The following is a 26,830-nucleotide window of genomic DNA, read 5'->3' on the forward strand; positions in this document are numbered from 1 at the left end:
TGCTCTCCATCTCAGATCGAGATAAGTTTCTGACATACATCACTGAAGATTAGTATTTAAGTAGCTGAGAGCTATTGATGTGTTTTGATCATATAGTGGAAGAACATGTTCTTGGGTTAACCTTCAACAAGTCAAACCCCCCCGCCCCCCTGCCCCCATAACACAAAAACACATACAGAGACAAACTCTCCTGTTTGCACTTTTGGTGTTCAGGGTTTTCTGAGGCTACCAAAATGGGGCTTTGCAGCACACAGTTTCCCCAATAATAGAATCATCATAAAAAATATGTTGATGTTTTCCACATGGCCTTCTTAGCCTTTCTGATCTTTGTATCAAATTTCTCTACTTGAACAGACACGGTGACCCTAACCCCACACCTAACCTTAAATAGCCATAATGTCAGTTGCTTATTACTTGACAGACTGCATTGTAAAGAAACCCCGACTAACACTTAATGATTGCCAAATGTGCTCCCCAACTCACATGAAACTTTCACTACTAAGCGACAGAGCTGTGCGGACAGCGCCTTTTTTTTTTTTTTTGGTGCTGTGGAAGATAGGAAGTGATCGGGGGTGTTGGGGGCGACCGTGTGGCTTGCAGGTGGCCTGTCCTAATTCAGTATCACCTCCAAACTTCCCATGCCACTTCTCCCACTGTGGCATGTGTTACCCAATGGGTCTTTTTGATAGTGAGTGGTGTGTACAGGCGGAGGAAAATGAGGGCTAGCTGCCCAGGCAGTCAGAAGGGCGGGCGAAAGGCTGAGCGATGTATGTTCCATTGTGCACAGTGGCATTGACGGACGTCTACAAGCTCCCCTCTGATGGTGGAAGTGGCTCCAGTCACATCAATCACTCCCACCGTGGAGTGCCCCACTTTCAGTCAAGCTCAGCAGCTCTTACTATTTGTTTTTTGCTCCCTCTAACTGCAGCAAATTAGATCTAGTGTGTATTTAAATGGATTTTCGTTTTTAAATCTACTCTTTTAATGGCTGTTTTTAGGTAGTTTTCTAACATCACATGCATTTAGACTTGTATTTTATACCCCGCAAATCATCTTTCATCAAAGTACCTTTAACCAAATTGCCATGACCTGCTTGTGTAATTTTGTGGCTCTGTTTAATACATGTCTATGTGCATACACATGCTTTTACCCTTTTGTTTCAAGCACAATAACATCTAAAAGCACACCGGCTTGCTGCGGTCCTAGCTGGATGTCACTCCAGGTTAACGTTTGTGCAGTTGGGGCCCGTGCTCCTGGAAATGGGAATGGTTAACTGAAGCATGTTAATAGGAAAAGGCTTGTCTCTTCCATACTAACACTTGGATGACTCTGCAGGGTGAGGGGGGAAGGGGGAGCACCCAGGCGGATTGGGAGTGCACCCCTTTCCCTTTACTTCCCCCCTTCCTCAGAGGCACGGCTGAGTTAGGATTTGCTTGCATTGTCAAGTAACGCATTGACCCATCACTTTGATGCATATTGATTGTGACAGCCGCTCTCGCTCTCTCCTTCTCCTCTCTCTCTCTCCCGCAGGCCACAGAGGCGCAGATCCAGAGCTTTGGACAGACGCCATCTCAGTTGCTTATTGAGCCACATCCTCCACGCAGCTCCGCCATGCACCTGGTGAGAACAGCGAGCATGCTGGGAAAATTCCCTGCACCTCTGGTGGTGGTGGTGTGCATGAGGAAGGATGTGTGGACCTGTCCAAGCCCGGATGGTGTGTGTTAGCGTGAATGTGTTTGTAGGTACAGTAGACAGAAGATTGACAAGGAAGTTCTCGACTTCTCACTTCCAAAAGTTTCTTTGAACCTGATCTTTTATAACAGAAGATACATTTTCAGAAGTCCTACATCATGTAGGTCACAGACCCTCAGTATAGCAAACAATCTTTTAGTTCCAGTGGTCTGCACAGTTCTGGAGCTGGTACTGCCTACTAGGAGTGTGGTTAAAATAGAATAGTGCTCTCTACTGGCCTAGTAGTGCCTTTCTTTATATTGGAAGCACCTCTTCCCTGTCCAATCCATGTAACAACCAGCCTTGTCCTCATTATCCTCAAATGGCTCTCTGTTTCTCTCTCCCTACAAGAAACTTAAGACCTTTTAGGTCCATTTTCTACTTTGGCAAATGTTGAGAATATTTTCATCACTTCTCTCCAGTTCTTTAAATGGCTTCCTGTATCAAGGATGAGACCTAAAACTGTTTCAGATCTTACAGTATTGCTAGTATCACTATGTCTGCCATTGCTTTTACTTCTGCTACACATGCAGAAGTCAGCATAGTAGAAAAAGGTAGGAAAAGCACATTGCAAACATTTTTAAAAAGCCAGTTGCTTTTAGTGCTTTCCTTATGGGCCATTTTCTGATGTATGTATATGTATGCACCATCTCATACGTGCAGTCAATACCATCCCAGTTTCCCATGTCTACCTGTGTCTTAGTCCCTGCTTTCCATAGGGGACAGTGCATGAAACTCTCCTTTGTGTCTAAACCTAGTTTTTCCTCCAACCTCCATACTAATTGCCTCTTGCATTCTTTCTCTTTCATCTTTTCATATCTCTTCTTTTTCATTTTTTCCATCGCCTCCCATCCTGCTCCTCTTCCTCCTCCTCCTCCTCTCCCAACATTGTACTACTCCATCCTTTTCCACACTTTGTTTTTTCTCTCTTCTACTCAATAGTGTTTCCTTCCACAGAGTCCCCTAATGTTCAAGGACCAGATGCAGCAGGATGTCATTATGGTGTTGAAGTTTCCCTCCAATTCACCCGTAACCCACGTGGCTGCCAACACTCTGCCCCATCTTACAATACCTGCTGTGGTCACTGTCACCTGCAGCCGCCTATTTGCAGTCAACCGATGGCACAACACCGTCGGTGAGTGGAGCTCAGCTCACATGCACAAAAGTGTGCCACACCACATGCCATACCTACCACAGCAGTGGCCCTGTAAAATCACTTCATCACCATCGCACACACACACACCAAAAAAACTACCAACTGCTCATAATAGAGCTGCAGCCAGCTGGCTATGGGAGAGGCTAGCACCTCCCAGGTAAGCTGACCGTGAGTGTTTCCACATGTTACTTCTCAGACATGTGTGAACAACATTACCCACTGAGCCCCACCATGAGAATCGGCCTCACCTCAGGGTCAGAGGGCCAAAGCAATGGTTACTAGAAAATTAGGCCACAACTGCACCACATTCTCCTCACACATCCCCATCTGTCACTGTAGAAACACACAGACCTCCGGACCAAAGAGCCTGCTCTATGTGGTGGCTCTGGCTGCACCCACACTAATGAACACAGCTGCAGCACCCTTGCCATCCTGTTGGAGAGGAGGGAAATGTGGTTTGGCTTTTCAGAATAATTACGATAACAAGACCTCCATATTTTCAGGCATGTAGCTGCTTCAAAACTGGCTCCAGATATGTTCACATGGATGAAATATCTCCATTCAATTTGACACTCTGGGGGGGAAAAAAAGCAGAGTAAGACAGATGGACCTCCGATGCTTCCATCTCCTGGAAGATATCATGAATTAACTTGGCTCTAAAAGTGGAACAGGTGTGCGCGTGTGTGCAGATATGTCCATTGGTCAGAAATAGGCTCACATATCTGTCTTGATTCAGGTCTCCGAGGAGCACCCGGCTACTCCCTGGAACAGGCACATCACTTACCCATAGAGATGGATTCTCTGGTTGGTGAGTGAGCTTGAATGGAAAAAAAACAGCATTAAATAAAAATATCTAATGGAGTTTTAGATCTGTATAAAATTGCACAGTCCTTAATTTATAGCTTTGCTTGGGAAATTGCTTGGGACATGTGTTATTTCTTTCTTTCTTTTTTTGTTTCCACAGCCAACAATACTGGAAGCAACAAGCGTCAGATCACAGACCTAGTGGACCAAAGCATCCAAATCACCACACACTGTTTTGTCGTGACAGCTGACAACCGCTACATCCTGGTGTGTGGCTTCTGGGACAAGAGCTTCCGTGTGTACTCCTCTGAGACAGGTAGGTTAGAGTGTAAACTCTATTTCCTACAGAGGTGTGCACTGATGTGTGGAGGACAGTGCTATGACGGTAATGATACAGTATTGTTGTTCCTCTCTCCTGACAAGCCTTGTAGAAAATGGGTGAAAATAATAAATAATAATGCACTGAAATAAGAAAAAAAAAGTTATTTTAAAATTTTTTTCTCCTTATTCTTATGTTTCAGTCGGCTTAGATAACATTAATTTGTGTTGGTATGTATGTATATATATAAAGGATTAGCATTGCACCTTGCAATGCAAGCACAGACTGTATGTAAAAGATAGGTCTGAAAAGTGAAGCTAGAGCAGAATTGCATTAAACTTGATTTTGTTCCTTTGGTTGTGAAAATAACTATTAAAGGCTCTGCAAAAGTTCTCCCTCTTCTCTCTTCACTTATGACCTTATTAAACACTATCCTATTAAATTATGGCCCAGTCACTAATTTAATTTATTACTGCATGTTTATCATATTGTAACTTGTTATCCTATTTTGAGTAAAATCATGGTATGTACTGGAGAGTAGCTACCTTGTGACTGACAGGTTGCTACTGTATAAGCATGCCATTTGTCTCAGATCCATCATTTACCAAATCCAGTTTAAAAATGAAAAACAAGATAGCGATGTCTGAAATGCTATGGCTTCAAAATCGTGAGTCAAACAAAACAAACAAATCAGTGGTGTCATGGTGGCCACTTCCATATTTTATATATGCTATATAATTACAGGAGTTTGACACACTCTCTTTCTCATTAGAAACACTGGGTAGCTTAAATAATCCCTTTAAAAATGCTAAGGACATTATCTTTTAAATGGGGTCATAAGCATAAGTTTTATTTTAAAAAGTATTTATTCACTAATTAATAAATTAACGCTCTTTACAGAAGTGACAGCATTCACAGTACCAGTTGTAGCAGTCTTTACATTGTACAGCGTGTATCCACTTTAGGTAAGCTGACCCAGATAGTTTTTGGCCACTGGGACGTGGTGACATGTCTGGCCCGATCAGAGTCCTACATTGGTGGAGACTGCTACATCGTCTCTGGGTCCCGTGATGCTACGTTGCTACTATGGTACTGGAGTGGGCGGCACCATATTATCGGCGACAACCCCAATAACAGTGAGTAACCGTATCCAAGTGCCACGCACTCACATGCATAACAAAAGAGGAGAAGAACTGCCCTCTGGACATGTTTATAGTTAATTATGCCATTTCTTGGTTGTGAAATGAAAGTCTGTAAAGGTACACAAGTCTAGTATTTTTGTTTGTTTGTTTGTTTGTTGTTTGTTGTTTTTTTAAGTTTAATAAACTGGTGAAAAATATTTCTATTCTATAATTAGATTCTACAATCAAATCCAGAGGAGTGACGGGGGACGATCATTTATCTGCACCGAAGCTGTGATACATTAGTGTGATTCATTACATTGAGATGTGCTGCTTTCAAGTAGAGGACTCCAGATGTCTTGGCATTCATAATAGTAGACCCCAGTGTGTGATTTCTGCTGCTCAGTTCATTTAGTTTCTCATTCGCACTGATTGTCTTGTGTTTCAGACAATTAATCACAAAAGGAACTGTTACAGTGCCATGTAGCAAGCAGAACCATATATGGTGTGGAATGGGGAAAAAACTGAAAATAAGGGGGGAAAAAACTGTTTTTATTTTATTTTTGGATAACAATGCCGTGTGTGTGCCCTAAAAGATCTCGTGTTTCCAGTCGTCTCAGATTCTAGGAGCACTGAATTAGTCGTGAGTGTCCTTTAATTAACTTCACTGAAGCTCCGACAGTTAATTAAGAATTTCAGCTTGGATGCCTCCAATTAGCAAGGGGCAATAGCACTTGTGTTACTGCAGCAGGAAAACAGTATTCCCCTGATATTCACACTACTTGTGCTTACAATGCACCTTTAATGGACAGAAGATAAAAGGAAGCTATGTAGCTGAAGCACAGGGAGCGGAAAACAATTAGGATGCAGCTGAGAACTTTTAAACTTTATTCTTGTATAAATCTTTGAGCTACTAATGATCATATTCAAATACAGATGAAAGGCATTAGTCTTGATAAATGAACTACTACCATCTTTTCATACCTTTACAATTAAAGGCCCCAAATTAATGCCATAAAGCAAAACAGCAGTCCTCTGTATCCTTATTGACTGTCTCAATGAGCGATCTTTTCCAAGAATGTCATTCTAGTGATTTCATGCCTATGATATTTTCTGCAATGCTATTAAAAGGTTTTGTGAATATGTAGCAGCAGCTTGCCGGATCATTACTCTATCATCTCGCAGATGTGGCGTTCGCGAGGAAATTGATTTCACCCATGCCTCAAAAGCCTGCATGCAACTTCTATGTCTAATAATTAAAATAACTTCCAGCTCAATCATGGCCTTGCTCCTCAGACTCAGGCCATCACGCTGGTTGCAAGGAGATATTTGCACCAAGTAATTGTTGTGGCTGAATCTAGCTTGTCCCAAGGGTTCAGGCAGGGTGGGGGGGTTAGTTGGTACAGGGTGATTGAATCTTTTGTCGGGTAGGTGAGCTCCTTTTTCCCCCGGAGGCTTTTTCTGACATTTGTCCTATTCAGCTCCCCTCAGCAGCAGGTACTGGGACTGACAGCACTGCTCAGGTCCCGGTCTCTAAGGGACCGTGTTGCATCGATCACAGTCCGGCTCACTGACTGGACTGCTGCCGCGGCTATAGAAGCAATATGCCGAGGTGGTGGTGGTGGTGAGGTCTAAAGTGTGTCCACATCATCTATCAGGATGGTGCTGTCATCCAGTGAATAGGGAAAGTTTGACGGAATTGGCTGAACTTTTAGTCACATGTAGATTCAGTGTTAGTTTGACATAAGTTTGGCATGAGCAACTGGGGAAAAGGTGATGACTCCAGTAAAGGCCCAAACAGAAGACTTGTTAGCTATCACAAACGTGTAAATATAAATTCTATATAAAAATATCCTTTAAGCAAAAGAAATACAGAATATTAAGCTTTGTTTTTAAAGCAACTAGAGATTCTCAGTTGTGCTCATATTTTGTCATTTACTTTAAGTAGAATTTAATGATTAATTAAAGAGATTTAACAATCTATGCATGATGTAATTTAATTAAAAGTTCATTCCCTTCTTCAGCGCTATTTAGGGAAAGGTTTAGTGTTTTTTTTTTTTTTGGTGATCAGAGCAATTCAGAAAGACTCCCCCTTTCATCGTTCTGACAGTATTCGAGGTCGGCTCCAGGTGCCACGAAACACCCCTCACTAACCTCTCCCCCGGCCATCATCAATCATGTGACACACAGGATCAAATCAAGTGCCTCCCCTGCCATCCCTGGGCATCCCTTCATTTACATAACAATTCACATGGACCTCCCTGCAAGCAGATGTATGTCACAATCACAGCGATTGTGTTTATATGATTTCATTGTCTTATAAATGTGCTCGGTGACAGCGCAAACATACTATGTACGGGCCGGTAAATTACCTGCAGCATGCTATTCACAGGATTTTTGCAGTCACACATCAGATTTAAAAACAATTAGCCAAGTCATTTGTTTTGTGACATTGTGTGCCTTTTTGTCCTTTAGGTGACTACCCAGCACCCCGAGCAGTTCTCACGGGTCACGACCAGGAGGTTGTGTGTGTATCAGTCTGTGCAGAGCTGGGCCTCGTCATCAGTGGAGCTAAAGGTCAGTGCGCTTCTTTGTTCTTCCGTGTCACATTGACTGGACAAAAAAAGGTGACATCAGGTACACCAATAAACTGGAACAACGGTGCTCGCGCATTAGATGACCATTTGATTCGTGACCACCTCCAAACCAATGTTTATCCAGATGACAGATATGCAGTCGCTTCACAGAAATTGACTATTTTTATAGATTCTTTACATAAGCACAAGTTGATCACATGTGCGTTCTGGTTTGGTAGAGGGTCCGTGTCTGGTCCATACCATCACAGGGGACCTTTTGCGGGCTTTGGAGGGACCAGAACACTATCTGCGCCCACGGCTCATCTCGGTTTCCAGTGAGGGCCACTGTATCATCTACTATGAGAGGGGACGCTTCTGCAACTTCAGCATTAATGGAAAACTGCTGGCACAAATGGAAGTCAATGATTCCACCAGGGTATGCCAACTTTAAAAAAAAAAATTACATCAGTATACTCCAGGAAATATGCATTTTTGTTCATCTGCAGTTTTAAAATGTTTGGAGATATTTAAATCTCAAGTACATAAGATTTTATTCGAATACTGAGTCATTTTTTTATGCATACTGAGCACGTTAACCTTTGATTAGATGACAGTAATGTTGTACAGTATGTTGCATCATGTCATGTATTTTCAGTATGCTATATATTTCTCATTCTGGAGCAAGAAAGGTGAGTAAATGTTGGGTTGGAAGTTTCACGTGTAACTGGCCTCTATCCCTCCTGTAGGCAATTCTCCTGAGCAGCGATGGCCACAACCTGGTGACAGGTGGAGACAACGGTGTGGTGGAGGTGTGGCAGGCTTGTGACTTCAAACAGCTCTACATCTATCCAGGCTGTGATGCAGGCATCCGAGCCATGGACCTATCACACGATCAAAGGTCAGGGCAAGCAGTTGTATGCTGGTGATGGTATATTAGGCCCATGAGAGTGAGAGCTTAATGAGGTAAACCAAAGTATATTTATAATCATTTAATGGGGTGGTTGTGGCACAGGAGCTAAAGCAGGTAGCTTATTGGAAGGTCAGTGGTTTAATTCTTTGCTCCAGCTGGTTGAGAAGGATAAACTCTACATTTCCAACAGTTCATCCACATGTGTGAGTTTGTGTGTGGTTGTAAAAAGTGATGAATTAATGTGTTTATGAAGGGGTGAATAGGGGTGCAGTCTAAAAACAATTTGTCCTTCTCGAAGACTTTAAAAGTGCCATCTAAACAGCTGATTTGTTTTAGTTTCTTTCCTGTAATGAATCTACCCAACTGTTTATGTGTAAAATGAGCTGCAAGACATGCCAAATGTTTGCACATTTTAGTGTGTGAGAAGTATAAAAAAGCAAGTTTGTGTTGTGACTATGTTTGCCATTCTTGAGTTGATTAAAAATATTGTGGAGGATTGTGTATATCTAAATGATCACATATCACGGGATATCATGCTAGGTATAGATTCAGGAAACAAGCCTTGTGTTTCCTGTTGTTCATGTCAATGTGGTTTAGTTTGGGAATAGTCACCATCCGCTTCCTTTAAATAGCACTTACAGTTGCCATAGAGACAAAAATTACAGGGGGTGCAAATGCATATATTTCGGACACTGGCCAGCACACATACATGCGGCAGAAATCTAAAGGCAGGTCAGCCCCTTGTTTGTCCTGAAAGTTATTTCTCCACAAGATTTGTCAAGAGTCATATAACGGGTGTCTGGACTCACAGACGGCAGTGTCCACTTTGGGGCTCAAAGCCTGATGTCATCATGTGACCCTGGCAGTCAAGAGAGGTTAGAGAGCCGGAACATTCAAGCTTCACTTCACAGCCACAGGCCAAATATCCCTCAGTATTTACAGGCCTATCCAAAAACAGAGACCTCGGGCTAAATGCATAAAACTTGATTTCAAGTGTGTGTAATCAACAAGGCATAAATGTGCAACATTTTCATCAGATTTATAAAGCTGTGTCAATCTCAATCATAGCAAAATTGAATGCATGTGCATGAGCCTGATTTCCACTCCAATCTTTGGCTATGAATGGATGTGGACACACCCTGAATTAATTTTTTGTGTTTAAAAACAAACAAACCACAGGCGATTAGATATAGCAGTGAAAAGAACAAAAAAATGCTTGAACTGAAAAGTTAAGTTGAAAGTATTTAAATTGAAAATGTTCAATTTAAACAGTCACTAGAAAAGCTAAGACGAGCAAAAGCGTTTTATTTTGTGATCTCAGCACTCGAATCAAACTACTGAATAAAACAGTCGGACGACAAATCGGAGGCAAAAACAGATTTGTTTTCACATCAAAAGTTGATCTGCCACAATTATTTACAGCACTTAAAACTGTAGATTAGGATTTAGTGAAAGAATTTAATTGAATTTTATTTCTAATACAGTTTGTAAATGTTACATTGAACATATAAACAGGAACAATATGTTAATTAGAAGAGCAAACTCTATTTTTTTTAAGTTCATGTCTCACTTTTCATTTCACCAAATCAGGCTCAATTTGCTTTAAAAAAACACACATGCACATATGCCCTTCAACTTTGTGAGCACATATGATTTTTGTTCGTACACACTTATATATCCAAACATTAGTTCTTAAATCTGCACCATCAAAGGTGCTTAAATAACCATTTAAGACAAGCAGTGGCTAGTTGGAGGAAACTGAATTTTTTTAATTTATTTTGTTACATTAAACAAGTATTAAACCACCACTTAAATCACTTAAATATTTGAAGAACCCCTCGATTCAGCTGCAGTGTCTTTTCTCAATAAGTTGACAATAGGTAATCTAAGTGAGCTGGGCTCCTTGACTCCCTTTACAGAAGGACATTCTGCTAAAGCTCTGTTCATTGTGCTGGAGCATTTTAGCCCTCGGGGTGTAGCAGTATAAGACGACCCTGTGAAATCAGCTGCTTTTCCTACATACCAGCCAGATGTGGACACTTGGGGCATAGGGCACTTACGGAAAGACAGTGGGACTCAGTGGTCCACTTGAGTTGTCAGAGGAACTCAGTAATTTACTGTCACAGCCCCTCATGACCTCCTGCACCGGTTTCATTCACTCACTGTGGGGATTTTAACAAATCATTCAGATGCATGGAAGTACGCTTAAACAGTGAACATATTTTGACGCATGTTGGTTTCTCGCTCTCATTCACACACCTTTAGAATAGCATTAAGTTATAGAAAGAATATTTACATTTTCCAGTAGTTTTCTAACATTGGAATATCATATCTGGTATTTATTCCTTGTTTTGTTGCCTTTTAGGACTTTGATCACCGGCATGGCCTCTGGCAGCATTGTGGCATTTAACATAGATTTCAACCGCTGGCACTACGAGCATCAGAACAGGTACTGACGCGAGGTGGATACGTGCAGCAGGAGGCTAGTGTGGAGAATTAAGAGGGAAACCTATCAACCAGTGACCGAGTTGTGCTGCAGAGAATCCAAGATGCTGGGGACATCAGCACGATGAAGGACTGTGTGTTCTTGCATGTGTTCATCTGGCCTCTGAGGCGAACACATGTCTGCTGCTAAACAATCTGGAGTCAGTTTGTTGGTTTTCACCTGAGCACCAGCTGAAGTATTTACCCAAATGAGTCAAGCAGGTCTGCTGTCCTGGATAAGAGAAGACTGAAATCAACTCCAATTAACAAAATTACACAGTTAAGTTATTAAAACATACTTAATGTTCCTGTTTCAACTGTGAAAATGCGAAACAAAATGAGGAACATTTATACAACATTTGTATGGCAGATACTTGGAACATTTTTCTAAGAAAAAAAATGCTCAACCTGTAAAAAAGGACAGTCTAAAGTGTTTCTTCCTTATAAAGACTTGCAAAGATCTAAATGCTGTTAGACTACCCACCATGTTCCATCACACCATGTATAAATGTTGCAAGGGTTTTCATTGCTCTTCAGATATTAGTTGGTTAGTTCCACGTATACGACCCTTTTTTGCTTATCGTTAACAGTGGTCAAGTGTATGTGTATGTGAAAAGACAATGTTTACTGTTAATTTGTTGTGTTTGAATGTCTATATGGAAATTCAGTGTGTCCTTTGTGAAAACCGTTTGACCATGTCATAAATATGGATATTTCCAAATTTATTTTAAATCGGGGACTATATTGTTTATTAATGGAAAATATGAAAAGATTGTATACCGATTCAAGTTTGTCACGTGGAACATGCATTTATTTTTAGACATTGTTTGTTTCTTCCAAAAAACATCGAATGATTAAAATATCAGATTTGTTGGATTGTCTAATGATTGTCAACGTGTTTATGGTAAAGCTGAAAGTGCCATTTTTAAAGACATTCTACAATTTCTGGCACTGCAAACATTTATACTGTTCTTTGTGTATATCACTTATCACTTTTTTTAAGTTATTCTTCTTTTGCAATTTTCTGTCCTCCATAACTCCATGCTCTGAAAGCAATATTATGACATGTTCAACAAATAGGTCAATGAGATGTGTAACAAAATGATATATTAATGAAGAGGACAGTAGTATAAATATGAGTATGGTCTATTTTTGGTGATATGAAAGCTATTGAGTCTGGATTTAAATAAAGCAAGGAGAAGTTGAGTTCCATGAGCTGTCAAATGAACAAAAATATGCAAACTGATGGAGTTAGCAGTTAATTTTTATTTTTTTTTAAACAGGTGCTACAAGACATAAACCTACCTACCCAAAGCTGAATATTTTGCATGTTATAAAATCCTGAAGGCACTGGTTTTTCTTTCCTGTGAAAATCGTGTCATTATTGTGAATAAAAATGTCATATCATTAACAATATATCCGAATGAAGCAGTTCATTTTTATTTCAATCAGTACACAGTATAATGATTCTGCAAATGTTCCAGGAGGAAACAATTAGGTCAAAACTGGCAACTGTATGCTGAATTTCTTGTTTTGTTGTTTTTAATTGATTGCATACACTGTAGTCAGCTCAAGAGTAATTCTTGAGATTTTACTCATGTATGTGATTACTCTATAATAAGGTGTTTATAACAGTAGTGCAGTAAATGTTATAAGTAGCTGGAGGTGGAATTGATGTGGTGTTTGGTCATACTGCCATCTGGTGTTGCAAAAAGTCACTGACTCACAAATTAAATCATTTTATTCTCAGGTTTGGTTTCTGTGCAGAGTACATTGTTAGAAGTTTGCTTTTTAACCACAGCAATATTTTCCCCTCTTTTTATTTTTGTTCTCATTCAGATTGTTGTACAGCATCCTTACATTTATGGAATATGGGTAAACAACAATTCTTTTATACCCCGTTTTGGCACACCGTATGTAAACATTACATACTCTTTTGGTGAAGATTCAGCACATTCCCCAAAACTCACAATTTGCTTTTCTTGTGCTTTTTGGGTTTGATCCCTTCAATTGAAAAACAAAAGCCCTTTTTACAACAAAGTCAGTTTAACACCAGTAACTTCACACGACTAAGTATATACAAATCTTAGCTGTGTATGACTACACTCTGCCTTTACCAAAGTTCATTCATCTAGGCAACACGTATAATGGTAAAAGGAATGGTTTTATATCTGACAAGCGTATGTTCAACAGTAGAAGACCAGAACAACTGATTTGGGATGCATATCAGCACACATGCAGATTACAGTTTATGAAAAAGGAAAGAGGACAGTCATAATAATGAATATTTTGTCCCCTGTGAACCAATGCTTGGAGCAATTAGACAAAGCACAGAAAGTCTAGTGACCTAAAATTGCTCAGTCATATTTGATGTGATCACTGAAAGAAACATTCAACAAATTAATGTAATGAAGAGAAATATTAAAATTACAGATTTTACTGGAAGCACTGTTGTATTACTATTATTTAACTTGGTTCTTATTTCAGTGTGTGAAAATCAACCATGTTGCACCAGTTACCCTAATGTGATAGGGAAGTGTTTGACATTCCAATAATCCCAGCAGCACATTCTCAAATATGCAAGTATTACAAAGGACACACAGCATTTGATAGGTATACTGCCCAAGAGCGCAGTATACCTAATTGCACTTAAATCTATATGTGTCAAGGCAAGGCCTTAAAATATGCACCTATTACCAACTACAGCATTGACATTCATATGCACCACAAGTGAACTGCAATCACTCTCACAGATGTGTAACAGAACCATTTCAGTAATCATCCTCGAGCACACAGGGAAGCTAAACCATCAGTTAAATATCAGTGGCCCATCTTCTCTTTGAGAAACTACTATGTGGCAAGACAAGAATTGTCGTCATTCTGTTAGGTCCAGGAAATACTTATTTGGCAGCATGTCTGAAGTCCTTTCAAATAACGTGTCAATGGTTTATGCACCACAAAGTCAAGTGCTACAGCACGATTACTGTTTGCCTTACAGTACAACAGAAGGTTGGCCGACACTGTTAATATTAACAAGCTGAAATCAGATATGTACCGGTCATTTACTGAATGTAATTTAATATTTAGAGGCTAAGGTTTGGTTTCAAAAAGCTTTACTTCCTGTAGGATACAATATTAACCAGCAGAGGGCTCCAAAGTACTACAATGAACCAGTATTTGCCACTTGACAGGGCCTAAACAGCTTGTTGGCTTTTTGGAGGGGAAGGGGAAACAACATGCATCTTGTGATTTTCTGTAATTTATATAATTGATATAATTATCACAGAAGCCTACACAAAAGCTTTTTTAAAAAAACAGCATTCAATGTTAGTGGATGTCTTTGTTGGAAAATTCTTCAGTGAGTTGTTCAGGCTCAAAAATGCAGATTTGCAAAGTTTACATTTAGGGGAAATAGAAAAATACTGAAACCTGACTACTGATGTTTGTTTTCATAGCTCTGAAGCCCAAGAGCCAGCTAAAGTCCGTGCAGAGGGGAGCCCAACCTGTGGAAGTTAGCCAATTAGGACAGAGTGAGCTCATTGGAAGGACAGCCTTGAAGAGACATTAGCAAATACAGCCTGTTACAAATAGAGGTTTTAATGGGTGAACTGAGAGCCTGCATTATTAGAATATTTTGAACTTTAAGTGATACAAAGATGTGCCATTTGAACTTGGGCATAAAAATATAAAGCTCCAGATCCAGACTAGACTTCTCTCTTAAATGCATTCAAGAATTGAAATAAAGGTAACATGACATGGGGGTGGGGTGGGGGGGGGGGGGGGGGGGGGTGTAAAACAGGTAAGGGTAATTATTCAGTCTGTGAAAGCTCAAGTCAACAGACTACACCAATCAAACCCTCTGCCTCTTTTTCCACAGAGGAGTGGATGGCACTGTCACTCCAGGGAGGCTTTTAGAATGGAGAAGTGGGTGAACGGACAGTGTCAGCCGAACTTGGAGAATAGTCTTCGGACTCTGAAGTGACCTCAGCAGGGGAAAGGCCACGGTTTGCGCCATGGGAGGGGCTGGCACGGATACCATGAGGGAGGTGGGCCTTTACATCCTGGTGGCGTCTTCGTCGGAAAACTTGCTTCTCTTTATCAAGTGGCGTGGTCTGAGAGAGGGTGACACAGCAGCAATTGTTAGTGTATCTAGAGAGCCAGATCAATGAGGATTGGCATCCACTCACTGAGGCATGAGGTACATTTTAGATGAGCCAGTGTCATCATGCACTTGTATGTGAAAAGCTGCATTTCCCTTGCAAGTTTTCTCTATGTGAAAAAAAATATGACTTCATCTTCTCTAAGGCAAAAAGAGGCAATAAGATCCACCACTTTTTTATGATGTTGCCAACACTTCTAGTAAGAAAAAAAATGTTTTCATCTTGGAAAATAAAAATGAGGAAGCACAGTTTATTAAAAAAAACTCTCAAACAACCTTTTTAAATGCAAAATAAGTAGATGGCAAGGAAAACTGTGCAGCTACCTGCTACAGCCCAAATGAGATGATGTAAGGTGATAAAGTGAAGGATATGATGAGGCATGAAAAGGGATCCACTGATGGGCAATATGTCAAACCCTTGGGAGATGGGAAATGGAGACTGCCAGCACTTTGCCATGAAAGCACTCACTTTATTTAAGCACTATGGTGAAGAGTCGCGGCAGGGAACTGAAAGGAACGGACTTCAGCGTGAACGACCAGTTCCCCAAAGAGATCCTGGAACGACGCAAGGTCCTGTTCCCAGTCCGACGTAGCTTCATGCAGAAAGGCTCCCGCGCTGTCATCGCCGTGGACCGGCTCTACGTGGACGGACAGCTCTACCGCGACCCCGGCACCACACCGTGGTTATATTGACTGCACTCCAGATAAGAACCCGCTACACTCTTTTCTTATTCATTCACACTTTCTCCTTTAACATGGGTTGAACCTAGTAATATCAGTATGATGTCATAGCAGATATAACACCGTCACCCTCCGTCATTACTTTAATTGGAATGTTTCCGTTTCTTTTCTTTTTTTTGTTGTCGCTCACACTTTATGTGGTTTCTTTCTTTCTCTTGTCTTTCACTGCTGTGATCACCTACTTCCCCACTCACCTACAAACAACACCCTCTATTTCTCCATATATTCGCACCACGATCACGCAAACACACACGCTCAACGGCAGCACATTTACAACAGCCTCACAGCAAGCACAGACTTACAGGACACATACGCAAGCCACGCTTGTTCATATTAGTGAATAGTCACACACATAGTCAGACTTATGGAGCCTATCACCACACTTTTTTCTCTTTCTATTTACAAACAAGTGATGTTTCCACATTTTCTCCACCCGTCTAAACGGAACACCCAGCTTACATCATTAGACATACACACACAATTATGGGCATGCTGAGGTTTGTCACATGGAATGTAAATGGGGCTGGCACCAGAGGAAAGAGGTTAAAGATATTTAACCAGCTTAAAAAACTACAGGCAGATGTTGTTTTATTACAAGAAACTCACAGACCTGTTACAGGTTTAAACGAACTTAAAACACCTGAGTTTCCTAATGTGTTTGCAGCTTGTTATAATTCTAGACAAAGAGGAGTAGCAATTTTAATACATAAAAATGTTAATTTTACAGTACTTGATACAGTTATGGATCCAGAGGGTAGATTTCTAATTATTAAACTATCAATATTGAACAAAAAACTATGTATTGTAAGTATATATGGTCCAAATGTTGATGAACCCTCATTCTTCCACGGATTTTTTAGTGCACTCTCTGAACACCTTGATTGCACACTCATTCTTGGAGGCGACCTCAACCTTGGACTAAATGAAGAAATGGATAGGCTCAACACAACAGGAACTCAGCGCAATTGGCAATCCACAAATATAATCAAACAGTATATGAGCGACTATGGCCTTTGCGATGCATGGCGCTCCCTTCACCCCAACAGTAAGGAATATACTTTCTTCTCACATGTTCATCACTCCTACTCTCGTCTGGATTATTTTTTGGTCAGCAGCTCACTGCTGAGTGACATTTCAGACACTGAGATTCACCCTATAGCTGTCAGCGATCATGCTCCTGTATCTTTAACACTAATACACAAGAATAATACTACGCCAAGTAAAAACTGGAGATTTAACACATCACTACTTAAAGATGAAGACTTTATTAAATATTTTAAAAAGGAATGGACTTCATATTTAGACTTTAATGACACTCCCGGAACATCGGCTTCTGTTCTATGGGAAGCAGGAAAAGCTGTGATGAGAGGTAAAATAATTTCTTTCTCATCACACAAAAAGAAAGAAGAAAACAAAAATATTCAGGAATTAGAAAAAACCATCAAATCCTTAGAAGAAGCCTACGCGTTCCACCAAGATCAAGAAATAATGAACAAAATATGCAAAACAAAACTAGAATTAAATGAAATTATTAATAGAAAAACACAATTCCTTGTACAAAGACTTCGCTTGCAGAATTTTGAACACAGTAACAAACCAGGTCGATTTCTAGCAAACCAGTTAAAAATAAATAAAGAAAAAACAACTATATGTGCCACTAAAGATTTATCAGGGAACACAATATATGACCCTGGAAGAATAAACAAGATTTTTAGGGATTTCTATGAAACTTTATATTCACCACAAATAAACCCGTCTAAAAATGAAATTGATTTGTTTCTTGACAACGTAACTCTTCCAAAATTACTAGACAGTCAAGCAATGGCACTGGATTCGCCACTGACGCCAGGTGAACTCCAGGAAGCCCTGATAAGTATGCCCATTAATAAAGCTCCAGGTCCAGACGGCTTTCCTGCAGAATTCTACAAAGAATTCTGGACAATTTTGGCACCAGTATTCCATGGAATGTTGCAGGAAATCAAGAAAAATGGCAGACTACCACCAAATATGAATTCTGCTAACATTAGTCTCCTGCTAAAACCAGGAAAAGACCCTTTATTTCCCTCAAGTTATCGTCCAATATCCCTTATAAATGTAGACCTTAAAATAATCTGCAAAGCTCTCTCAAAGAGATTAGAGAAAATAACTCCCCTCTTAATTCATCCTGACCAAACTGGTTTCATAAAAGGTCGGCACTCCTCAACAAATACTCGTAGATTTCTTAATTTAATAGACTACTCATACAATAAAAACATTGAAACCATAATATTATCTCTAGATGCAGAAAAAGCATTTGACAGAGTTAACTGGAAATTTTTATTTGCAACTTTACACAAATTTGGTTTTGGAAACTCTTTCATAAATTGGATAAGAATATTATACAATTCCCCAACAGCTCGTATCAGAACAAATGACCAGACATCCTCCAGCTTTTGTCTCCTGAGGGGCACCAGACAGGGATGCCCACTCTCCCCTTCACTTTTTGCAATTTTTATCGAACCTCTAGCAGCAGCACTTAGACAGGCTACAACAATTAAGGGCATAAAATGTAATAACGTAGAACATAAAATCAGTCTCTATGCAGATGATGTGTTGCTTTTTCTGCAAAACTCACAAATCAACCTCTCTGAGGTAATTACTCTAATAAACTGGTTTTCAAGAGTTTCAGACTATTCAATTAACTGGCCAAAATCTACAGTTCTTCCCATTAACTGCTCCTTCCACAATTCATCTTCTGCCCCACTACAATCTGGAAATATTAAATATTTAGGTATTATTGTTTCTCCTATGCTTTCAGACTTAATTAAATTAAACCACATCCCACTTCTAAAGAAAGTAGAAGGCGATCTGACTAGATGGAAATCTCTACCCATATCACTCATGGGAAGGGTCGCCACTATAAAAATGATGATCTTGCCAAAAATAAATTACTTATTTTTAATGATCCCTAACAAACCATCACAAGATTGGTTCAGATCTCTGGATTCACATATTTCTAAATTCCTTTGGAAAGATAAACCCCCGCGCATCAGCTTAAAAACGCTACAAAGAACCAAGGATAGAGGAGGACTAGATCTGCCTAATTTTCACCAATACTTCTTAGCCAACAGGCTTCAGTTCATCTCAGAATGGTTAAAATGTACCCTCTTAGATGAGCCCTGGCTAGATGTTGAACAGGCACTATGCAATGATCTAGAGATTTCAGACCTACCATTTATTAGCTCAAACATCAAAAGACATGAATGCTTTAAAAGCATCAACATCAGCTTTTCTCTGTCAGCATGGTGGGAGTTTCTAAAAATAACGGAGTCTTCATTAATCCCATGCAAACGTACACCTATCTGGAATAACCCTGACATATTACAAAACAAAAATATGATTAATTTCCCAGAATGGAGTTGTAAAGGAATTAAATACTTAGAACATATATTAGAGGGAACAGAATTTATTCCATTTGACAGACTAGTTACACAATATGGGATCAACAAGAAAAGATTTTTAGAATATCAACAAATTAAATCCATAGTAAAAAAGAAATTTAACCTCAGTCAAGTTGAATTACAAACACCACCAAGTGTGGTTCAATTTCTTACTCTTAAATCCCCCAAACTATTATCTAAAATATACAGAACACTTTCTAAAATAGATGAATCAATATCCCTTCCTATTGCAAAGTGGGAAGCAGATTTATCAGTCAGCTTAGACCAAAACGTCTGGTCTCAGATTTGCTTAAAAACCTTTAAATTTATTAAAAATCCCAATCTGCAATTAATACAATACAAAATACTGCATAGAGTGCACTATACAGGTCATCGAATGTTTAAGATGGGCTTTACATCCGCCAACAACTGCTCACACTGTCAAGGCAATACACCAGACAGTTACATCCACGCTCTTTGGTTCTGTCCACCAGTGCAGAAGTTTTGGCACGAGATATGTGAGGACTTATCAAAGTGTCTGAAATGTAAAATTCCAACCTCCCCTTTAGTATGCTTGTTGGGAAATTTGGATGATGTCACTACAGAAATTAATACAGTCCACATGGTTTTTATTGCCCTATGCATCGCCAAGAAAACGGTCCTCATGAACTGGAAAAATAAAAATAATCTTAATTCTAGCCAATACAGAAACTATCTAATAGATCACATTAGTCTCGATATAGCCTCTGCCACCACATTAGATCAATCCCTCTGGGCTCCTTTGATCGGCTCCATCACCTAGCGGGGGTGGGGGGTCGTGGTTTGGTCCCGCCTTGGCTATTGTGGTTGATGTGGAGGTTGGGATGGGCTTAGGGCACCTGGAGGACCCCTAGAGACGTTATCCCTGGAGGGCTTAACCCGGGGGTTGTGTTCATAACCTGGTTAGTGGCTCTGGTCGCTCTCAGAGGTTGTTCTCCTCGTGGCCGCGTGCAGCGGGGCTGGAGGATGGTCTGTGCTGGCGGACGTAGGTTACTGGCCTGGTGGCCTGGCTGCCCCTGAGTGGATCCGGGGCGGGCGTGGGGGTTTGGGGTTCGGGGGTGCTTCGCCTCCGTGCTGGGGCTCTGGCTGGGCCTTGGGGGCTTCGGTCCTCGTCGGTGTGTCGCCGAGGTTGTGGGCGGGTGGGTGCACGGGGGCTCAGCCCTGGCGCAGGGGGCCTCTTGTGCATCGGCCTAACCGGGGGGCTCTTGAACTGGCAGGGAGGTTGTTCCATCTTTGCAGGAGTCCACTCTGCAGGTGGGGGAGAGACATAGGAGAGGTGGAGAATAAACTTAACCTGGGTGTCTGTGTCTTGTGTAGTCTGGGAGATGATTGAATGTTGGGGTGGGTACAGTTTCCTCTGCGGTGGGGTAGAGTGGGCTGCCCCGGGTCCTGTGGGGCTTGGCGGTGTTGCTGCCGTAGGCCCCGGTCTGGATGGGCCTGGGCTCCCTTGCCTTGGTGGATACCAGAGGACGGGGGTGCATATTGGGGTCAGCGGGGGAGCTGGCCCTAGGGAGGGACACCCTCCCCTCCCTTCTTTTCCTCCCCATCCCCGTCTGCCTCCCTCTTCACGCTCCACCACACCCACCCACACAGGTAGGGCTTTGGGGTGCGGGTGTGTCACCAGGGTGCAGGGGAGACATTCCCCCCCCCTCTGTCCTCTTCTGGCCACCTGTGCCTCAATTTTATCTCACAACTTAGACATCCACATTACTTACACTCTCATAACACACACATATATATATATATAGGGCCTTGAGGGTGGGCACGTTAACGGCGTCCAGTAGACGGTCTGTGTATTCAAACCTGCCTCTGGCGCCGGTGCCCACCTCTCAATTTTAAATCCATGTAGACATTGAGGGTTCTCGGGAGGGGCCGTGCTAACACCTGCTGCTCTCTGGCAGCAGCACCATGCTCTCCCTTGTTTTAAATACACTTTAGAGCAACACGCAGCAACACTACACTTGAGCGGGAGGAGGGAGGTATGGGGTCTTAACACACCCCTGTTCTCTGCTAGCCATCGGGGCGGGGGGGCTGGGAAGAGATGCTGGCTGTCCGATTGGCCTCCCTGCTGCTGCGGAGCCTGGGGCGGTCTGCTTGCCTCCACCCCGGAGGGAAGGGTAACATCTCTTGGGTCTGGGTGCCGTTTCCATCTCTGGGGGTGAGGATACCTGGACCCGGGATATAGAGTATGTTTGGGGAGTGTGATTGTGTGTACATGTCCATTTACGTTTATTCCTGCGTTGGGTGAGTGCTGAGTGTTTGTATATGTGTGCATGAGGGTGGGAATGCATGTCTGTGTCTGTGTGTGCCTGTTTGTCTGTGTCTATATGTCAGGTCGGGTCTTAGACTTCACCTCTCTGGGAACTCCAAGGCCCTCCAAAGTGTGGAGGCCTATCTCCCCTCACCACACTCCCTGCCGGTGACTGATGCCCTCAGGGGTCGGTGCGTTGGTGGTTCTTGGTGTCCGGGGCTGGGCGCTCAGGTATGTACCAGCTCACTCCCGGTGACTACTTGGCGGGGCCTGGCGCCTGCTGCTCGGTCAGGCCTCTTCCGGGGCGCGGGGGGCCCTCGGGCCTCCGGCCTCTGTGCCTGCGGCTCGGTTCACTCTGGCACAGCTGGCTGCCGGCAGAGCCAGCGGGCACGCCGGTGCAGCCCCCTCTAGCTTCTGCCCGGTGGCTACTGGGTGACCCCTCATCTGGGGATCCTCAGCCCTTCCCATGAAGGTGGCACGGATGCCCCTCCGGTGGTCCTCCTTGGGCTCTTGCACTCTGGGGCCTCTGGATGTCTGGGGCCTGGATCTCCTCCATGCCTGCTTCATGCCCTGGGGGACGGGGCTATGGCTCTCTACATCCTCTAGCAGACCATTACATGGGGAAACCATTTGAATACAAGCGCGCCGATCCACACAGGTGTGCACATGGGTGTTCACTATTCGTAGACTTAAATCACACCTTTCTTGGCTGCTACTTCAAAGCACATTGTGCGCTGTCTGTCCTGCGTGCTGCACAACAACATTCAATATTTAGTATTTACTGCTGTTTTCACTTAGCTAGATTAATGCGATGGTGTTGTGTATAGTATGTTGCATTGTGTGGTTTTTTTTTTGCTTGTTTTCTATTCTTTTTCTCTCAACAGGTGATCCCGGAGATATTTTTTCTTCCCCCCTTTCTCACTGTCCCTCTCCCCTTCTGTTTTTCTTTTCCTTCCTCTTTCTTTCTCCCTTTCCTATCCCTCACTCATGTCTGTCCCGTCTGTAACAACTGAAAATAAAATAAATAATAAAAACAAAGGTCGATCAAATGGACCAATACGGCAATGCCATGATGATCCATTTGGCAAAATAAATCCATTGGGTATCCTTGTTGGTCTTCAGACAACAATTCTGACGGCTAAAGAACCAAATGGGACAGGCGAAAAGAAAAAAAAAAAAAAAAAAAAAAAAAAAAAAAAGATGAGCCAGTGTCATCATGCACTTGTATGTGAAAAGCTGCATTTCCCTTGCAAGTTTTCTCTATGTGAAAAAAAATATGACTTCATCTTCTCTAAGGCAAAAAGAGGCAATAAGATCCACCACTTTTTTATGATGTTGCCAACACTTCTAGTAAGAAAAAAAATGTTTTCATCTTGGAAAATAAAAATGAGGAAGCACAGTTTATTAAAAAAAACTCTCAAACAACCTTTTTAAATGCAAAATAAGTAGATGGCAAGGAAAACTGTGCAGCTACCTGCTACAGCCCAAATGAGATGATGTAAGGTGATAAAGTGAAGGATATGATGAGGCATGAAAAGGGATCCACTGATGGGCAATATGTCAAACCCTTGGGAGATGGGAAATGGAGACTGCCAGCACTTTGCCATGAAAGCACTCACTTTATTTAAGCACTATGCTGTGTCATACCTTATCCAGTACAAAGGATGCTGGTAGCGGTCCAAAGACCCTGACTTCTTGATGGTTAAGTCCTGGTCCAGCTGAGCAGAGAGAGATGAGCGCAACTCAGAGGATCACTATGAACTCAAAGCATCACTTACCGGATTAGGAACACATCTCTACACTTCTGTTATTATTATTGATAAGATACTCGCAGATAGATGTCATGTCACTGTAAACTGACAAGTGGTTTCAAAATAAATAAATATAAAAGACTATATACAAGAAATGTAGAGCAATGCAGATCCTCCTTAATAACAGTGCTCACTTTGAAAACAAGTTATTTATCTTTCAAATCCAGCTTGTATTTGCAACTATTTCAAATTAAAATATCATCTCCTAAAACCTCGTAATGGTCAACTATGTTACTTCTAAGCTTTTCTAACAAAAGTGCTGACAGTCCAGCTAAAAGTAGGATGAGAGGGCAGAGCAAACAAAGGAAAATCTAGCAGTAAGATGCAGATGGATGAAGTGATGACTGACAGAAAAAAGCAGGGAGGTTGCAGATTTAAAAACATCAGAGGACAATTGTTTACCTGTTTTACAAAAGCAGCAATTTTAGTTCCAACTTAAAATGACATCCAAGGCATAAAAATAAAAAGCTTCTGCATGTGTGAGTTGTATGAGGCACATTATGGCTCAAAGCTGAAAGGTCCTTCATTGCCAAAACATGCTAATAAGCAGAAAGCCCAAATGTAATCTACCGTTGCACACCGACATGCAGTGTCAGTGTGGAGAGTGCAGAGCAGTGCTTACTGTGATCACGGACACTCCAGCTGTAGTGCTGTTGACCTTGACTCTGGTGTTAAAGTGCTTCCTGATCTTCCCAGCCACTGGCAGCTGATGTTCTTTCTTTGACACACCATCATCCTGATAAATATAAAGAGCCATACTTCAGCAACTCTACTTTTCTCAACGTCACTGGTATCGATGCAGATTCTGGGGAAAGGACTGACTACACACTTACATTGACCCACGAGTGATCAAGGACTTGTACAGCTGTATATCTTTTATCCTCTGCTACCTGCAGCATCCCAGTGATCAGAGCCTAAACAGAGATTTGTTAGCCACAAGAATTCATAATAACATACTGAGGGTGTCTGGGGTGTTTCACGTGGCTCGTGATCACAGCAGGACCACTTTCAGACACAAACCTTGGCTGAGTCTGACACATTGTCCCAGTGTGGTGCAGGAAATTCAAGCTGGCCCCTCAAAATCTGTTCAAAAAGGGCCTCCTGATCTTCACCACTCCTGTATACAGTTAAATTATAAAGCTAAGTTGCTCTATAGGCACTATTAGTCTACATGCGACACCTTAAAAATGTATGGAAATAATGTGTAATGCTTAAAGTAAACCTCCAAATAGAAGAGCACATACCCACGGAAGGGAGGGAATCCACACAGCAGTATATAAGTGATGACACCCGCTGCCCAAATGTCAACCTTTAGTCCATATCTATAATATGAATATGAACACAACACATAAAGGACACTTGACGCAGAAAAACAACACTCTTGCATCTTGATGCATGCTCAATCATCCAGGTAAGTAAATCTCCAAAAGTTGATTCTGTTCATCTGGATGTAGCGTTTTCAGTGGGAGAAAGGTTTCGTCACTCGTCCAAGTGACTTCTTCAGTCTCAGCAGACTGCAGGTTTCCCCAATCTTATAAACAGTATATTTGCATAACTAGCACCACTGAAGGAACAATGGACTGGGAGGTCAGTTCCTTCATCATAATTATGCAAATTCTCATGACCATTGATCAACAACCACTGATCAATGGCCATGAGTACCATTCACAGAGAGTTGGGGAATGGCTGCAATCACAGCATTGTAAGATGGCAAAAGGTTTTCCCCTTAGGCTCCCTCCTCGATTCAGAGATTGTCTTTCCCTTTTCACGTAAATGGCTTCCTTGACTCCGTGCTCAAACCAGCGTTCTTCCCCATCCAGGATTTGTACATCCTCATCATTGAAATCGAGGAGGGGGCCTAAGGGTACATCTTTTGCCATCTTACAATGCTGCAATTGCAGCCATTCCCCAACTCTCTGTGAATGGTACTAATTGAATGGTACTCACTGAAAACACTACGTCCAGATGAACAGAATCAACTTTTGGAGATGCTGGTGCTGCAGATGACTGGACTAGGTAATGTAATTACTGATTTACCCCATTTCAGCAACAATCTCTGGTGCTACATAGGTGGGTGTGCCACACACAGTATAAAGGGGCCCGTTGACAACAGTAGCCAAGCCAAAGTCTCCTAACTTCAGAGATTTACTCCCATCATTGTGCTCATATACCTGGACAAGATACAGAAAAGGGACAGTGGGATATACTGGATGAAAAGGTCACCAATAGTCAATCTGATTAGTAAAACTTTGATTTCGTTATTGAGCCATTTTTCTTTTCTTTCTTTTTTTTTTATTAGTGCAGTGATTTCAGGCAAAATTAACTACAAAAAATTCCATTGACTGCAAACACGGATGGTCTGCACATAATTGATCATGAAATGAATCTTATTCAACAAGCAGTAATACTAAAAAAGTGAATGTGTAGTTTTAAGACCAACAATTATTTTTGGTCTAGAGAAGAAATTTGAGTATATTTGATCATCATTAAATTACCAAAGAACTGTGTAATTTAATTAACTTATTTACCTATGCACCATTTATTATTGGTAGTTTTAAATCCAAGCTCTTGTGTGTGTGTGTATATAGATATATCGATAGATAGTTAGAGATATAGATATCTATATCTCTATATCGAGAGAGAGAGAGAGAGAGAGAGAGAGATTCTGAGGAAAAAAACAATGACATGGAAACGGGGCTAAATAAGGAAATTGGATATTTTACAATGCAAAGCGATTCCCCACACATACAGATGCTCTGTGCAGAGTCGTACTTACCAACAGATTTTCTGGTTTTATGTCCCTGTGGACAATATTGAGACTGTGCAGGTACTTGATAGCACTTGCCAGGTTGAACAGCATGGAACTGGCATCGCGCTCAGTGTATTTGTTAGAAGATGTAATGGCATCAAAGAGATCACCCCCCTGGAGAAAGAGTGTTTGAAATGTGAAAGAGGCCCAGTTGCTAAATTTATAACAGTCTGACGCAGATAAATGGTTGATAAAATTTTCTTTTTAACTGAAGTTAATTAATTCAACTATAAACCAGTTTATGACAGCAAAAAGAATGCATTACATATTAAATGTTTTTGATAACTTATTTGAATTTTATCTTGTGACATCGAAGGTTTCAATTTCTTTGTTTAAAATAAATAAATAAATAAATCAGTACCTTAACTAACTCCATTACAAGATAGAGCTCGTTTTGGGTGTCCATTTCCTCAATCAAAAGAACTATGTTGGGATGTTTCACACGCCGAAGGATTGATACTTCACTCTGTATCATGTGCTCCTGGGTGACAAAGAAAACA

General features: G+C 41.4%; 2 protein-coding genes across 7 annotated transcripts in view; one reads left to right on the top strand and one right to left on the bottom strand.

Annotated features, from left to right (window-relative positions):
* The window catches only part of nbeab (neurobeachin b), a 207,833-nt gene extending 195,194 nt beyond the window's left edge, over window positions 1-12,639 (top strand). For 3 of the 5 annotated variants that reach the window (XM_085131434.1, XM_085131438.1, XM_085131437.1), the window contains 9 exons: window positions 1,531-1,620; window positions 2,674-2,866; window positions 3,624-3,695; window positions 3,852-4,007; window positions 4,976-5,146; window positions 7,607-7,708; window positions 7,947-8,143; window positions 8,454-8,605; window positions 10,983-12,639. In XM_085131434.1, the coding sequence (XP_084987560.1) occupies window positions 1,531-1,620; window positions 2,674-2,866; window positions 3,624-3,695; window positions 3,852-4,007; window positions 4,976-5,146; window positions 7,607-7,708; window positions 7,947-8,143; window positions 8,454-8,605; window positions 10,983-11,073 (1,224 nt within the window). In that variant the 3' untranslated portion in view covers window positions 11,074-12,639. The remainder of the gene's footprint in view (window positions 1-1,530; window positions 1,621-2,673; window positions 2,867-3,623; window positions 3,696-3,851; window positions 4,008-4,975; window positions 5,147-7,606; window positions 7,709-7,946; window positions 8,144-8,453; window positions 8,606-10,982) is intronic. The other 2 variants (XM_085131435.1, XM_085131439.1) reach the window with 1 other exon arrangement.
* Window positions 12,640-12,917: 278 nt separating this feature from the next.
* dclk1b (doublecortin-like kinase 1b) overlaps window positions 12,918-26,830 on the bottom strand; it is a 29,593-nt gene continuing 15,680 nt past the window's right edge. The window contains exons 9-17 of one of the 2 annotated variants that reach the window (XM_085131449.1): window positions 26,692-26,811; window positions 26,298-26,444; window positions 25,559-25,692; window positions 24,766-24,843; window positions 24,542-24,638; window positions 24,355-24,435; window positions 24,144-24,257; window positions 23,358-23,428; window positions 15,022-15,213 (exon numbers count right to left, since the gene is read on the bottom strand). In XM_085131449.1, coding sequence (XP_084987575.1) covers window positions 15,156-15,213; window positions 23,358-23,428; window positions 24,144-24,257; window positions 24,355-24,435; window positions 24,542-24,638; window positions 24,766-24,843; window positions 25,559-25,692; window positions 26,298-26,444; window positions 26,692-26,811 — 900 coding nt within the window. In that variant the 3' untranslated portion in view covers window positions 15,022-15,155. Of the gene's footprint in view, window positions 15,214-23,357; window positions 23,429-24,143; window positions 24,258-24,354; window positions 24,436-24,541; window positions 24,639-24,765; window positions 24,844-25,558; window positions 25,693-26,297; window positions 26,445-26,691; window positions 26,812-26,830 lie in introns of both variants that reach the window. The other variant, XM_085131448.1, reaches the window with a different exon arrangement.

This window comes from Neolamprologus multifasciatus, chromosome 14, assembly GCF_963576455.1.
Source record: "Neolamprologus multifasciatus chromosome 14, fNeoMul1.2, whole genome shotgun sequence".
Classification (NCBI taxonomy): Eukaryota; Metazoa; Chordata; class Actinopteri; order Cichliformes; family Cichlidae; genus Neolamprologus; species Neolamprologus multifasciatus.